The following is a 14,457-nucleotide window of genomic DNA, read 5'->3' as shown; positions in this document are numbered from 1 at the left end:
TTGTGTTGGTGGGTGCACCAATAATATATACGCTCCTCCCTCTCACCTTCCCTTCCCTAAAATATTTAATGGAGAGAGAGATAGAGAGAGAGAGAGAGAGAGAGAGGATCATTCATTCATCTCCTCTACTTCTTGGACTTGGAAAACTCCTAACCTAAGCTAAGGACCTAAGCTAAGCTAGCACTTTTGTATTTTGGGTGCATGTTGGTCCCTTGGCAGAGATCTATTCAGTTGAGTGGCTATAAAACCATAATGATGACCCCTAATATTATATATAATACCCTTTTAGTTGTGCATCCTATATTCATAGCAAAAGTTGGGGAAATTCTCAGCTAGCTCCTACAAGCTGCATGCACTTTTACCACATTCACCTCCTAATTATAAGCATATGTCATGTCTGGCTAATATTTTAGGATTTATTATGATCACGCTTCAATCCTGTCCTACTGGACAATCTTCATAATGGTTCTTAATCTCATAAGTATGTATGTGCGGTTGTAGAGAGAGAGAGAGAGACTCGCATGAGACATTGTATATTGATATTTAAGTAGTTTCTTCTCCGTGCATGACTTTTGTTCTTTAAACAACGTGCTGAGAACTTATTTATTTTACTCAATTTTCTTTAGTGTTGATTTGATTTATTAACATGGTTGATTCTTTAGGGTGTAACATCACTCTTTAGAGCTTAAATTTTGGGTTGTAATCTCATATTACGTTAATTGTATAAACTCTAAAGGGTTATTTTGTATCCTAAATAAACAATTATATCAATAAGTTGAATCAAATCTGAAGACAAATAAGCAAAATTGAGATTGTCTCGACTCTTCCGCTCTATAAAAATTAAAGTAACGGATGTTTGAAAAATATCATTTTATATTTAGTTGTCTAGATATTTTATCTTATTCAAACGAGGGATATCAAAGTAAAATTTGAACTCTTTTTGGTCGAGACAAGTTCCATCATTTAGAAATAGAACATTACAAAAGACTGGAACATAACATTAACTTGAACTCTTTAGTATAAATGTGAGGTGAAAAACTATAGCACACTCCCACATATAGCTCCCTAGATTGAAAGACTAACTATCAAAATATTTTAGCATATTCGATCTCTTCAATGATGCACACTTCACCATCCATGATTTAATTGTGATAGGCATGATTAAATCAAAATCGGGTTCAAGGTTCAAGCGTGCAACATAGATGATGATGATGTGCAGTCACCTTGGGGCCGACCACGGGTTAATTAAAATAGATCTCATGCTTTAGTATGATGCCTGAGCCTGACTAATCATGTTAAGTGCCTTTGGGCTTTGGCAGGTTACCGATAAAGAAATAAAAAAGAAAGAAATGGTAGGAACCACAAGGCACCCAAAAGTATAATATAAGAAAAAGAAAATATAGTGTCTTGATTGACCTTTACTTAGGCGCATTGCTTTGTAAATAATCACGATTTTGGAACCAGTAAAAAGTTAATAAATAGTGAGGAAAAAATAAACATTTAAATTTAATGGTGACCGTTTTCGGTCTATCAGACACACAATAAAAACAAACTAAACGGGACAATGAACTTGTTGGTGAAATGTCTCTCTGGTTTGTCACTGTTCCATTTAATTATGAAGCCATTGCTGACTTTTTGGCTTTTAAAATCCTTGATAATAATCTGCTGCAGGTTGACAAAAGTCTGCATCTTAGTTGTCCATCTGTGCCATGCCAGAGCCATCATGGCAAAATTTAATTGAGTCAGCAGTAAAAAGCAAGCAAAAAAGACAAGGGTCAATCTTCCTGCTTATGTACAAGATCTCATCATTATGTATTTAAACCAAAATAAGTATTTCTAATTATTGATGTAATGAGTGTAGTGGGCATTTAGTTATTCTGTCTGATGTATCCTTGAGTTCAAAACAGTGAGATTAAGAACTGCAGCCCCACATGAATGCATACATATGAGAGAGAGAGAGAGAGAGAGAGAGAGAGAGAGAGAGAGAGACCATTTGAACCAAAATGATAAACATGTCACAACCCAAAATGTCATGCTTTTACTGGACAAAAACAGTAAATCAATTAACTAAGCACCATTTGCATTCTAAACATGATTTCAACTCTCAAGTGTTCAAATCATCATTGTCAACAATGTATTGGAAATAAGATGACGTACCATAGCAATATATGAGACAAGATCAATACGTATATATCCTTCAATGTGATTGTAAAATGTATACAAGGTATTCCTCAATGTGAAGCTGATACATCACTAACTAAAGAGGTCTTACACGGTCATTAGTATGTGATTACAAAGAGCAAAACCTAATAGAAACTTGGTATTCCTGATAAAAGGGAAAGAGTAGAGTATAAAACTAGTTATGGTGCCATACCAAGTACTCGTAACATTCTATTCGGATGCCACATTATGGATCAATAGAACATCAAAAGCATCGGCAATACTGTTTGTAAGCCGCTGCTTCTTCTGGGGCATATGAATTAAGTTTTGACTAGCAATGGCCTTTGCTGTACAAAGAAACTGCAACAAACTGACATGCCACGGATCAGGTAGCCGTGGAAATGCTGGAGAGTGCAGCATGGCGTGCCACAAATGACTCGACCAGTGGATTCACTAGGTCAGGTGCTTCATCCTTCAGGATCAGGAACATTAACAAGTTATGAATCAGCGTTCGTTGTCAATGGGAAAGTTATCAGAATTCATACTAATATTATATCTGCTTATGGTTGGGCGCTAGCACTTCTTTTCCCTATTTATACACTTGATCTAATCTTTCATCCCCAAGACAACAGAAACCAGTTTCTCCGAGCCAGATTTTAGCATGTGCTACAAAACCACATTATACATCCATACATCTTTTCAAACATTTAAAAAAACTTCAATAGCCGTCATATACGCAAACCTTTCTCTGAGAGAGAGAGAGAGAGAGAGAGAGACCTGAGGGCAATGGCCGACATTAGGAAGAACAACGAAGTCTTCTACAGAATCGAATTTCCCATAGGCACATCCAAGTTCAATGGGCTCCCATGGATCCTTCTCACCCCATCCTATCAAAACAGGGCACTATACAGAGAAGAAAAATTAAAAACTTGAAGCTACTTGATGCATTAGTAATAGTAAATTTGACTGGTGTGAGTGGTTAGTGAGGATACTGTAAAAGTTTACTGAGACACTAACCTTCACTTGAGGCAATAGTTCCTCAGGAAGGGGGCCACCTGAGTAACAAATGAACTCCAGAAATACATCTACAGCACCGGGCTCAAGTCCTGGAAGAAGGATTTTTTGAACTAGTTCCTCTGTTACCTGGGAGGTGTCATGGTAGCACTGAAATGCAATTATTCGTATCAGTGAACCTAAACAAAGAAACAAAAGGGAAGAGTGCAAGTGTTCACGAGTTTTTTGATGAAAAAAAGGGGGCAAAAACCCCAAAAACAACTTACACCAGCAAATCAGTAGGAACTAGCCTAGATCTAGTAATTTCCTAGCAAATCATCGATCAAACTAGGCCCAACCCAATCTGGAGCATCAACAAAGATAAAAAGACCCAAGTCTAAGTTATAGCTCCAGGTCGCCAAACAATCAGCAACACAGTTTTTCTCTCTGTAAACATGATAAACACTGCAGCAATTGATCATATGCATCAACTCCCAGCAGCTAGCAACTAAGGCTGCAAGAGGATGAACATCAGTAAGGCCCTGCTTCTGGATCAATTGGACAGCAATTGCTGAATCCATTTCAACAACAAGATTATCAATCTCTTTGTCCACAGCAAGCTTCAACCCAAAAAATAATCCCCAAATTTCTGCCTAAAGAATTTGCCCCTTCCCCAAGTTCACAGCAAAACCACTGATCCAATCTCCAGAGGAATTTCTAATAACACCTCCAGCACCAATATGTCCAGAGCCATTCCTCCTAGACCCATCAACATTTAACTTGAACTGGCCAGAAATAGGAGGTTCCCACTTAAGATCAATCTGGACTTTATGATTATGCTTACTCAAGACATGAGAAGCCTTAAACCACTCATGGACAGCACGAACAATAAGTTGTTTAGGATCAAAAGGCACATCTTCATCCCCTTGAAAAACTTGGTGATTTCTCCATTTCCACACATACCAACAAGTAAAGATAAACACCAGACTCCAGGGGATATTACTACACCAAACTGCCTGGGAGAGAAGATTAGTCTGAAACCAAGGCAGAAAATCCATTTGAAAGAAATGGCCATGATGGCCAGGCATTAAAACAATACTCCATATACCTCTAGCCTTATAGCAATCACGAAGAATATGTAATGTAGTTTCAATAGGCCACTCACAAGCACCACAAGAAGCATCAAAAGTCAGCTGTCTTCTAACCCTTTGCTCATTGGACAGAATTTTACCTTGTGCAGTAAGCCAAGCAAAGATCTGCAATTTAGGCGGTATCTTTAGTCTCCACAAAGAACTAAAATTATAATCAGGCCATGAGGGACCTTTAAAGAATAGATTGTAAGTAGTTTTTACAGAAAAAACTCCATTGGCAGTTCCTTTCCAAATCTGGCAATCCTGCAAATTACTAGAAAAACCCACTGGATAATTAACAACATGTTGAACAAGATCTTCTGTTAAAGCTCTTCGTAATTTATCCAAATCCCACCACCCATCTTTAAAAAAATTGGAAACAGAGCAATCTAAATCCTCAATATGCAAGACCCCAGCATGCTTCAACAAAGGCTCATCAATAAGCCAACTGTCTTTCCAAAATTTAGTAGTATCCCCCTTACCAACCCTCCAACCTATTCCCTGCCTTAACAACTCCACCCCATACATAACACCCTTCCAAGTGGTAGAGCAATCCTGTCGAAACATCAAAGAAGAATCTAAGACAGATTTCCCTTTAAGATACTTAGACTCATAGATCTTAGCCCATAAGCCCTTGTCATTTTTATGTAATCTCCACCCGACCTTAGCCAAAAGGGCCTGATTCATGGCAGTAGTTTTTTTAAAACCCAAACCCCCCTTGTTCTTAGGACGACAAGCTAAATCCCATTGACAGAGGTGGATCTTCTGCTTTTTCTGCGTGGGGCGCGTAACAGCTCTCTACTCAGTACCAGTTTAGATTGGACTAATGTAAGTGTGTTCACGAGTTTTTTAGGTTCTATAAAAACAAGATAATTTGGATATAACAGCTTAACAAACACACACCACCATAGGCAACCACAATGACATTCAAGCTAGATTCCCACTTAGAGTGAATATGTACATATCATAGCTCAAGTGTCTGTTATACCAATTAAGATCCAGAAAGACTTATGTGGATGGATTGAAAAGATTCCAAATTTTAACTATTTGCAAAAAATCATTTTCGTAATTTGTACTATGCTATGAATCTATCTTTGCTAGTCAGATAATGTTGGTTTATATACTTCAATATTAGCAGCTTATCAAAAATAAATATGCCGATATTGTAAGATACCTGGCAAAGGATATTCCTCACAGATATTTGCCCACATCAGTATTTCTGCCACAACATCATGACTTGAACTCTATGTTTACACTAAAGAACTCTAACATGACAAACAAACTATTTAATCCAGCTTTACCTCAGTAAGTGCTGAAATGATCTAATCATTGGTCTTCCGTACCAAGGCTGCTTTTTAATATGAAGCATATGAAGAGAAATATTTAAGAGCATTACGCCCTTACATAACTGTGGCTCCATAACTGCTGCCTGAAGACCAACAAGTCCTGTGTGAAGACCCAAAAAAACTCAGAAGGGTATGTCCCTGTTGATGTCATTCAAAGAAATAGTTTCTAAATCAGAAGGGCTCCATTTAGTAATAAGCAGAATCATATAGAAGTATCGCATCAACATTGTAGATTATGGCTTATCACCATGGGAAATATTGATATCTGAATCTAAACCCAGCGTATTAGAAGATGGTACACAAGAAAGCAAAGGCAGTATATTTTACCAAAATATTTCTTTCATAAGTTTATTGCAGCATAAGTAACCAAAAAATGAACTTTAATGGTGACCTCCTTCGGATCCAAGACTTCACTATCTAACCAACACATGATGGAAAGCATAATATCCTATCACAGGATCTTTTCACAGCCTCACAGGTGCCATTAGATTAACAAAGACAACATTAATTATATGTTTTTTTTTTCTTGATCCTTTTCATTTATCACTAGCCAGAACTAGTGAAGCATAAAAACTTACAACTCATACCAAAAGGAGAGAAAGAGAGAGAGAGATGGTCAGCTCCGATAGAGTTGCATATAAAGAATGCTTCATCCTCGACCACATCAATACAATAGTCATTTAGCTGGGTGCCCCATGTCTCAAATGTATAAAAGGAACTTTCCCCAAATTGACGAGGATTTGGTTTGTCTGAGTACCCATAACCAATAAGATCAATTGAGTATCCCTATGTGATTTTGCAAGAACTGGAATATTTTTCCTCCAATGGTCACTGTAAAGAATAACAAGTGTGTCATAGGTACTGACCTTGACAAGTTAAGCATGGAATGAAAGAGATCATATAACAAAACTCTGAAACATATGGCAAAGTGTGAAACTTGCAAATAGTCTGGGAACATTTAAAATGCAAGTCATGCATGAAAACTCAAAAATTGTGGGGAATACAAAGCCCAAAAATGAAGCTTTAGCTTCTAGATTGCACCAAAACCCAGAAAGATTAGAGTTTGGTCTGTTCATGGGTCCTTATCTTAAGCACTAACAATAGTTTCAGCAGCTATGATCTGACTTATTAAATCTAATTAGCAAGGACTTAACTCTTTCACAACTATCTACAAGATAAGTAAGCGACAAACTTAAAAGTGCAAAACCTTACATAAGTAAATTTAATTTTTCAAATTTAATGAAGTTCATACTATGCGTACAACTAAGAAAAATGGATATGTCTCATGCATGTGTGTGTAAAACATGACTGTATATAGCAATTTGCGCATGTAATACCTATAGCAATTAGTTGTCTGCTAATGAGAAGTAATGTGTGCATGATGTAGACCTGTTTGCTCCAAAACCATGAATTAATACTAATGCCGGGCCACTGTTGCCAGCATGCTGATAGCGGATAGAATAACCCCTCCAGTTCCATATACTACAACACACAAAAGGAAAATGACACTAGAAAGTAAGAAGGACAATCATTAATTTAAACCCATTGTCAGCCAAAAAATATGCCAAATACTTATATCAATTAACACGAAATAAAGAATCAATGATACAATAGCAACTGAAAATAGAAAAACTCTTTCAGGCAACAAGCAACATGAGTATCCAAATTATTCTCATTAGCTGATCACTAAAACTATATTGGTTCATATATATTAAGTGGGAATCAAAAGCACAACTCTATAAAAGCACATGAGCAACTCCCACTCCATGTCTCAGTTAGAAATCAGGAGATTCCAAATAAAGTGGAAATTGGAGTGTTTGTAGAAAGATGGCAAGATGTAGTCTTTATGAGACTTCCAACTTGAGGTTCTCACATCCAAATTTTCATTTCCCCCTCTCTTGGTTAGTCCATATTAGCTCCCTTTACCACAGTTGGACTTAGTTTTGGGGCTCATGCGATGTTTTATGATTCAGCTATCCTCTGTCGCATCTTTTATCTCTTCACACCACTATGCCAATTTTTCCACAACCATGCATTGTATGATCCATAGAGTATAAAGCTAAATTAGAGTCTAACCTTATAGAAAATTTAATAAAAAAACAGCTTACTCACTAAATTTCGTATGAAGGGCAGGATAGCTAACTTAAAGACATAAAATTTGATCCCCAAAGTCCCGCTTGGTTCCCTAGAAACCAGAGGAAAGTTCTTTCTATACATCTCTTGAAAGAAAAACCCAGAACCGGATATGAAGGACTTCACAGTTACTCCAAGAATTCCTACTTTCTAAAACCAAACAGAAACTTAGAACAATGCAAAACTCTAAACCAATATAAAGGATTATTAGAGCATGAGAGGAACTGAAAGCATGGTACCTGCTTTGAACTTGGACCTCAGGCGCATTGTTGTTCGCAGTGGCTTCTGGACTAGGAAAGCTGCCCTCACCAATTTGACCACTCAAAGAAGAAAATAAGATAAACCCATTTGATTCAAACCCAGAAAACTTAGACATCCTACGAGGCATCTTAACTTGATGAAGGTTTTCCTTGCTGAAAGTTATGTTTCTCTGAGAGGACAAAAATGGAAAATCCAATTTTGACACAGACAGAGCGGGAGAGGTAATGCTTGCGATGGCTTTGATACGAAGGACAGAGAGAGAGACAGAGACAGAGACAGAGACAGAGAGAGCAATGGACTGATGAAGTGTCAAGTGTGACATACAAAGCTCACATGGCGGCCATAGATGAACGTTCAACCAACGGTTAGAGGTCAGCTTGTTTCATGTTTAGTGTTTAGGCTTGCTCCACGTACCCAACCTGTCAATTGCCATGTACATTTTGGATTTTGCTATGCATCCTCTTTATCTTCTTTTGGCCAGACACAAGTTTGTAGGCCCTGCATTTTGCGTTTGCATTACATCCTCTCTTCACTAAGGTTAAGGTTGAATTTTTAAGGACAGAGCGTGACCTCATGAGGCTTTTAAAGTACATGCTCCAGTGGAATCTCTGCCCTAAGGAAAACAAAATATAACCAAGAGGCTTCGACCTTCGAGAATCATAGGAAACTGGAAGGATCATTTTCGTTTTTTTGAAAGAAGGGCAATAGTATATTATTGAAATAGGATGAGTAATAGGTACAAAAACCGGGCTATGTCGTCACCAACACCAAGGCCAAAATTTTACTAGGTAATTCTAAACAATTGAAAGAAAGTAGCCAATCTGGCCAAATTCCGGCCAAAATTTGTTCGAAAGTTGCCATGCAGGCAACAGACAAGCATCTTTAAGTCCTCTTGACAAAATCTTCACTACATACAGGACTAATTTGATACTACCAACTAAGTGAAAACAACATAAAAAAGAGATCAGGTCAATCCATTTCATCCTCATGCTGTAAATGAAGGGAACAATTCCAATTTTTAAATGCAATCATCTCATGCTTTGGTTCTCATTGTCCTGCGAGATCCCTTCATCTTGATCATGGGATAGAACGAAATCGGGCACTTCTTCAATATCCTCTGCAGGCTAATGGACAATGAAAGGAATATAATTAAAAAGGGGAAACAAATTAATGTGGAAACCCAAATACCATGCACATAAAGTTTACAACCTTCCATAGTTGCAACAGGTGCCATAACAGAAAGTCAATGATCATAACCAAGCAAAAAAGCTTTCCCGCCCAAGCTCCACATGAGAGGTATCTACAATAAACAAATTAAGCAATTAGCAACCCTGAAATTGCTCCTGACATATTTATGCAATCTCAAAACATCAAGATAAATAAATAATTATCATAAATTCCAAATCCATCACTGCCTCCTAATCAAGTTCTTGACGTCCAATTGAAGCAGCTTAACTAAAATTCACTGTGACACAGTTTCTACCAACAAAATACACAAGCGCTCCCTCTCCACTCCATCTTGCAATCATTAATAAGCTAATGGATCAAGAGATATAACAGTCAGCCTTCGAACTGAAAAAACAACCACCTGTGCATCCTTGTCTCCCTAAACTGTAAAGAAGAACTCATTATCATCCCCTCAGGCAAGACAAGATGAACAATAGTATTGCAGTCACTAACTCTGCTTTTACAGTTTTACCATTGATGTGATGAAGAGAATAGTTGGTTCACACTCTATGCTCAACAAATTTGTTTTAAGCACTCAGACTCATAACCACATCTGGACAAGCATGCAATTTAGACGTAAGCTTTGAGTAGCACACCGTGAGAGTCGTTGTAAAAGATTTTGATTTGAGCATTTCAGAGCACGATCATAAACAATTTCTGTCCGTTTTGCCACATCATGCCAATTGTACAGCTCCTTCATCTACAAACCAACAAAGAACCAAAGAAGCATATTTTAACCACTGTACAAGTAGTCAATTCGCCTAAAGACAACAATTTTTGAAAGAGTGCACTCACACGATTGTGCATTTCTTGTGGGTCGATTTTGGGAAGTATAGATATTGCCTTCTTTATTGCTTGAACCATATCACTAGGATCTGGTTTTGCAAGTACAACCATGTCATCTGGTAGTACCTATGTACAGAAATGGGGTTAACTAAGTTCAAATGAATCTAACACAAATTCGACTTCACTAAGAGATGGAATTTATCCTAGCTTTAAGAAAGAAAGAAAAAAAATACTAGTTTATTAACTATGGAGCGAAAAAAGATTTCAAAGTTCATACCTCCGGGACACCTCCTACACGTGTACTGACTGTTAATAACCCACAACTAGCAGCCTCTAAGATCGCTATGCAAAAAGCTTCTGTTAAAGAACTGCCAGAAGGGAAAAATCTCATAAAAATTACAACAAAAGGTAACGTTTTTGACAGACATAGATGAAGTTGAATATATGTTGGTGCAAATTCATTCACATTTATATATTACTAAAGTTGTGAACCTGTGATGCTTTCTCCATAGTTTCGACAATAGCTAGTCAGAAAAAGAAATATGACTATGCTCCAATGTATCTGCAAGCAATTGCAACTCCTAATTTACTTATGTTTCAAATTGTATTGATGGTATCACCGGTATTAATAACGCCACTGTTTAACTTCAAACAATAAAGACAATTTGACCACCAGTTGTAGTAAACTACAAGATTCCCAACGATTTAATTTTTTCGCCTGAGTTGGTGTAGCTACAAAAATTATTCTTCAGATATTTAAAAAAGATAAAATGAAAGAAGATATTCATAAGTACCTGTTTAAGAATATATGGCCAGTAATTAGGACAGATCGTACTTGAGAGTGTTGCACGGCACCTAACATCTCAACTCGATCTTGAAGAGAATGTTTTTCCCTCATCTCTTCCAACCGCACACGTTTCGGTCCATCTCCTCCAACAATGAAACGAACCTTACCACATATTTCTGAATGAGATGATTGAATGCTAATTAACCATATTAATAATTACATCCAATGATGTTATGCTCCAAATCACATTCAACATTTTCTTTATATCAAAAGCATCCCCCTTAGGTTAGGCCTTCACACATCAAAATTGTTTTGCATGTCATGCTGACAAGTGATGAATATATGATCATCTCAGTATACAATCACAGAATTATTACATCCAATGATGTTATGCTCCAAACCACCCTCAACATTTTCTTTATATCAAAAGCATCCCCTTAGGTTAGGCCTTCACACATCAAAATTGTTTTGCGCGTAATGCTGCCAAGTGATGAATATATGATCATCTTAATACACAATCACAGAATTATTGGCGCACACATTCAAGTCCTTTCCAATATTAAAATTCATTACACAGAATGGGCAAACATGATAAGAAACGTAATATTTTCATTGAATGCTATGTGAAAACAACTCACATTGGGGTATAAACGGCATACTTCTGGAATGACTTCAACGAGAAGATCTGCACCCTTTCGGTAAACCAATCTACTTATAACAACAATTACAATTTCATGACTACTCAGGCGCTCTGGTGCGGGCTTGAACATAGCTGTGTCAACAGCATTTGGTATCACAAAGACCTTTTCTGGTGGCAAACCTGACCGTAGCACTGTGTTTTCCTTGCTTGTATGAGAAACACAAATGGCCTGACTTACTTCTGCCAATGTAAATTGCAATACCTTGTTCATGTGTATACTTCCCGCATCAGCAAAACCATAGAGTGAATGATCAGTAAATATGACCTTGTACCCCATTGTGCGCGCATGCATCAAAGCCTCATGGCAAAGAGTTGAGAAAGCTTGATGTCCATGTACCAGGGATATTTTCTCTCGAATAAGGATAGTCCTTACTATTGGAAGTGTCCCATAGAAGGTAGGAAAAGTATTCTGCATAAGAAACGGTTTCCATGGTACATAATACACTTTCAACCCGCCTGTCATGTATCTCACCCCAGAACGATTGTTGTAGGCATGAGTCATTACCACCACCTGAACAATCAAACAGTGAAAGTTCATCTAGTCAACAACCAATAGAACGAAGGAAGCTGAAATGTGTCACGAAATATTTTCATTTTTTTATATCTCAAAACACTTGGCAGCTCAGATGTTCCAATCATATTAAAGCAACTACAAGTATACAGCAATATATAATCTGGCACCCACCCCCATCTCTAGAGAAACTCCTCATTACACCTTAGCTGCCACATCATTCAAGTCATGTATCATGATAAAATTTCCATTACTCCAAAATGGTGGTTCATCTAATGCCCCCATTACCTAGATGGGGGCCTCAACATCCTTGTGATGGAAAAACAATATGAGAGCATACAAATAAATAAATCAGCAGTTTCATTGAACTATTGTTTTTGAGTTATATTAGATAATTACATATACAAAAACACATATGTTGAACCAGAAAGTGGAAGAGAAAGTGTGTCTGACCTTGTGACCAAGCTTGAGAAGGCATTGTGAGAGATAATAGATGTGATTCTCCACACCACCAAAGTTGGGATAGAAAAAATCAGAGACCATGAGAATTCTATGCCTTTTCCACTCACCCATTTCTTTATTTTTAATTGCCTGCAATTAAGTTCATTAAAAAAAAACTCATATTTATAAGAAAAAGGCCCTGCCGATTGTTATAAATTAATTATTTCTGTCACGAGCAACTGTAATGAGGCTTTAAACAATTCGAATCAACAACACTTGAAGCAATATGCAATGAACCGAACCCAGGATGAAGTCTATAACAACCTACATTGCATTAAAATCGGAATTCAAATATATAAAAATCTGAGCTTTGATTGGAGATTAAATTAGATTTGTTGTAGCTCATGAGCTTAAACATAAAATGGAATTGAGAGAGAGAACGAGAGAAATCAAATTACTTGAAATTACAGGGGAGCTGGATTGGGGCTGAGGCCTTCGGTGAATTTGAATTTTAACAAATGGCAAATCAAACTCGCAATCCCTAATTTGATACAGAAATTGGAATTGGGGGCGACGAGAGAGAGCGAATGGGTAAATATGAAAATTCAAATTTTAAAGCCAAAAGGGCTTCCCAGTTAAGCACTTAAGCTTAAGCCAAATGTCAGCTTTGCATTACAGGAAACAACACGGCAATATAAAAGAAAATTTTGTTTTAAGCCAGTTGAGGTGTAAAAGAATTTAAAAAAGAGATTTTTTGTTTCCACTCTCAGCAGTTGTTTTCCCAAGTAAAATACTAAAATGTTTATGCTTATCAATTTGTAGATTATTTTTATAACTTTTTTATTCAGAAAAGTTTAGGGAGGGAGAGGTTACCTGACGCCTAGGTTCAAGGCAAACCCCAGACCTTTTCTAACTTACAGAGGAATTTACATATTATCTACCAAATACGGAATTGTTGGCAATGGAACTTAAATACTGGTGGAGCAACATACACTGCAGGGACCTTACCAACTAAACCAACCCGTTTTGACTTATAATTTGTAACTTAAGAGCTTGCTTTCTAACCTATACAAATGTTTGATGGAGACACATTGTAATTGACATAGCTGAAAAAAAAAGAAAAAAAAACTTTGTTGCAACTTGTGTTGGCATCAAGTACTTGAACAACAAGAAAATTCTAGGAAATACAAAACCACTATTTTGGCAAGTGTATTATTCTTTGTAGTATAGCATAATCATAAGAATGTTGAATGTTTCATCAACCTTAATTTGATCTGAGTGGGATTCAAAATTGTATGTTGAGTTGTAAGAATGGTAGGTTACATGTCCTGTTTTTAGTTATGTTTGACTTTTTGAACAATCTCACTATATTTTGCCCAAATAAATTGAGAAAAATAAAATCCGAGTGTGGGTTGTTGATTGGGGCCAAATATCCTCATTCATTTTCCCTTCCTTATAATTGCATATGCATGTACCATCTTGATTCTTGATTCATGATTCATGATTCTTGATTCTTGATTCTTGATGATGCTTTCTTTTCCATTATGGTTTATGCAAGTACATTATATTCAACATTTTTTATAAGCAAAGCCCATTTTGGAGCATGCTCCAAGTATTCTTGCTTACTTTTTTTTTTATATCCTCCTCCTTAAATGTATGAAATCAACACTTGTTTGCTGATTAGCCACCCACTAACCCATTCTTAACTTACATATGCAATCCAAAAGTAAGTGTTGAAAATCATCCCAAGTGTTTGGCAAATTTGTAGGGTTTATTGCATTAAATTCCATTGATTTCAAATCCCCAAATCCAGTAGTTCATTGCAGACTGCAGAGAAAGCCTCAGTTCTCTAACCTAAGTACAAATAAATAATAATGACCCAATAAATTCAAGAAAAAGCAGTGCTTTCAAAAAAATCAGAGAGAGAGAGAGAGAGAGAGAGAGAGGGTGAGCTGATAGATAGGCAGATGCGGAAAGGGAAG

The 14,457-nt window shown here is 36.9% G+C and overlaps 2 protein-coding genes across 6 annotated transcripts; both read right to left on the bottom strand.

The window, feature by feature from the left end:
• Positions 1–2,169: 2,169 nt before the first annotated feature.
• LOC103344397 (uncharacterized) lies at positions 2,170–8,627 on the bottom strand. The gene is given in 10 exon segments (XM_089041354.1): positions 2,170–2,632; positions 2,938–3,063; positions 3,178–3,324; positions 5,458–5,483; positions 5,486–5,502; positions 5,585–5,729; positions 6,217–6,414; positions 6,417–6,460; positions 7,019–7,111; positions 8,002–8,627. Coding segments are annotated over 10 exon segments (1,227 nt in total). The 5' UTR covers positions 8,346–8,627; the 3' UTR covers positions 2,170–2,545.
• A 151-nt stretch (positions 8,628–8,778) lies between these two features.
• Positions 8,779–13,471, bottom strand: LOC103321375 (phosphatidylinositol N-acetylglucosaminyltransferase subunit A-like). 5 transcript variants are annotated; one of them, XM_089041342.1, is made up of 9 exons: positions 13,349–13,471; positions 12,488–12,625; positions 11,462–12,034; positions 10,831–10,985; positions 10,314–10,404; positions 10,046–10,162; positions 9,847–9,950; positions 9,233–9,323; positions 8,779–9,147 (listed from the first exon to the last, which is right to left on the bottom strand). In XM_089041342.1, exons 2-9 carry the CDS (start codon positions 12,605–12,607, stop codon positions 9,052–9,054), a joined length of 1,347 nt encoding a protein of 448 aa, XP_088897468.1. In that variant the 5' UTR covers positions 12,608–12,625; positions 13,349–13,471; the 3' UTR covers positions 8,779–9,051. The 5 variants fall into 5 exon arrangements, 4 of the variants coding, with proteins under 4 accessions (XP_088897468.1, XP_088897472.1, XP_016648835.2 ...); XM_089041346.1 differs by lacking the exon at positions 13,349–13,471 and adding an exon at positions 12,934–13,218 and having other exon boundaries at positions 8,779–9,140; XM_016793349.2 differs by lacking the exon at positions 13,349–13,471 and adding an exon at positions 12,934–13,212 and having other exon boundaries at positions 12,488–12,799.
• Between the last annotated feature and the right edge of the window lie 986 nt (positions 13,472–14,457).

Source organism: Prunus mume, linkage group LG1, assembly GCF_029339155.1.
Source record: "Prunus mume cultivar Tortuosa linkage group LG1, ASM2933915v1, whole genome shotgun sequence".
Taxonomy (NCBI): domain Eukaryota; kingdom Viridiplantae; phylum Streptophyta; class Magnoliopsida; order Rosales; family Rosaceae; genus Prunus; species Prunus mume.
The sequence above is the reverse complement of the archived record's forward strand: the minus strand, read 5'-3'. Positions and strand labels throughout refer to the sequence as shown.

Bases quoted from the DNA above. Each gene is read 5' to 3' on its own strand.
- LOC103321375 (XM_089041342.1), bottom strand. From the start codon at position 12,607: ATGGGTGAGTGGAAAAGGCATAGAATTCTCATGGTCTCTGATTTTTTC. The intron at 12,035-12,487 runs GTCAGACACACT...TTGATTGTTCAG, and splicing joins TTCTCAAGCTTGGTCACAAG to GTGGTGGTAATGACTCATGC. The intron at 10,163-10,313 runs GTATGAACTTTG...TTCTGTACATAG, and splicing joins GTGTAGGAGGTGTCCCGGAG to GTACTACCAGATGACATGGT.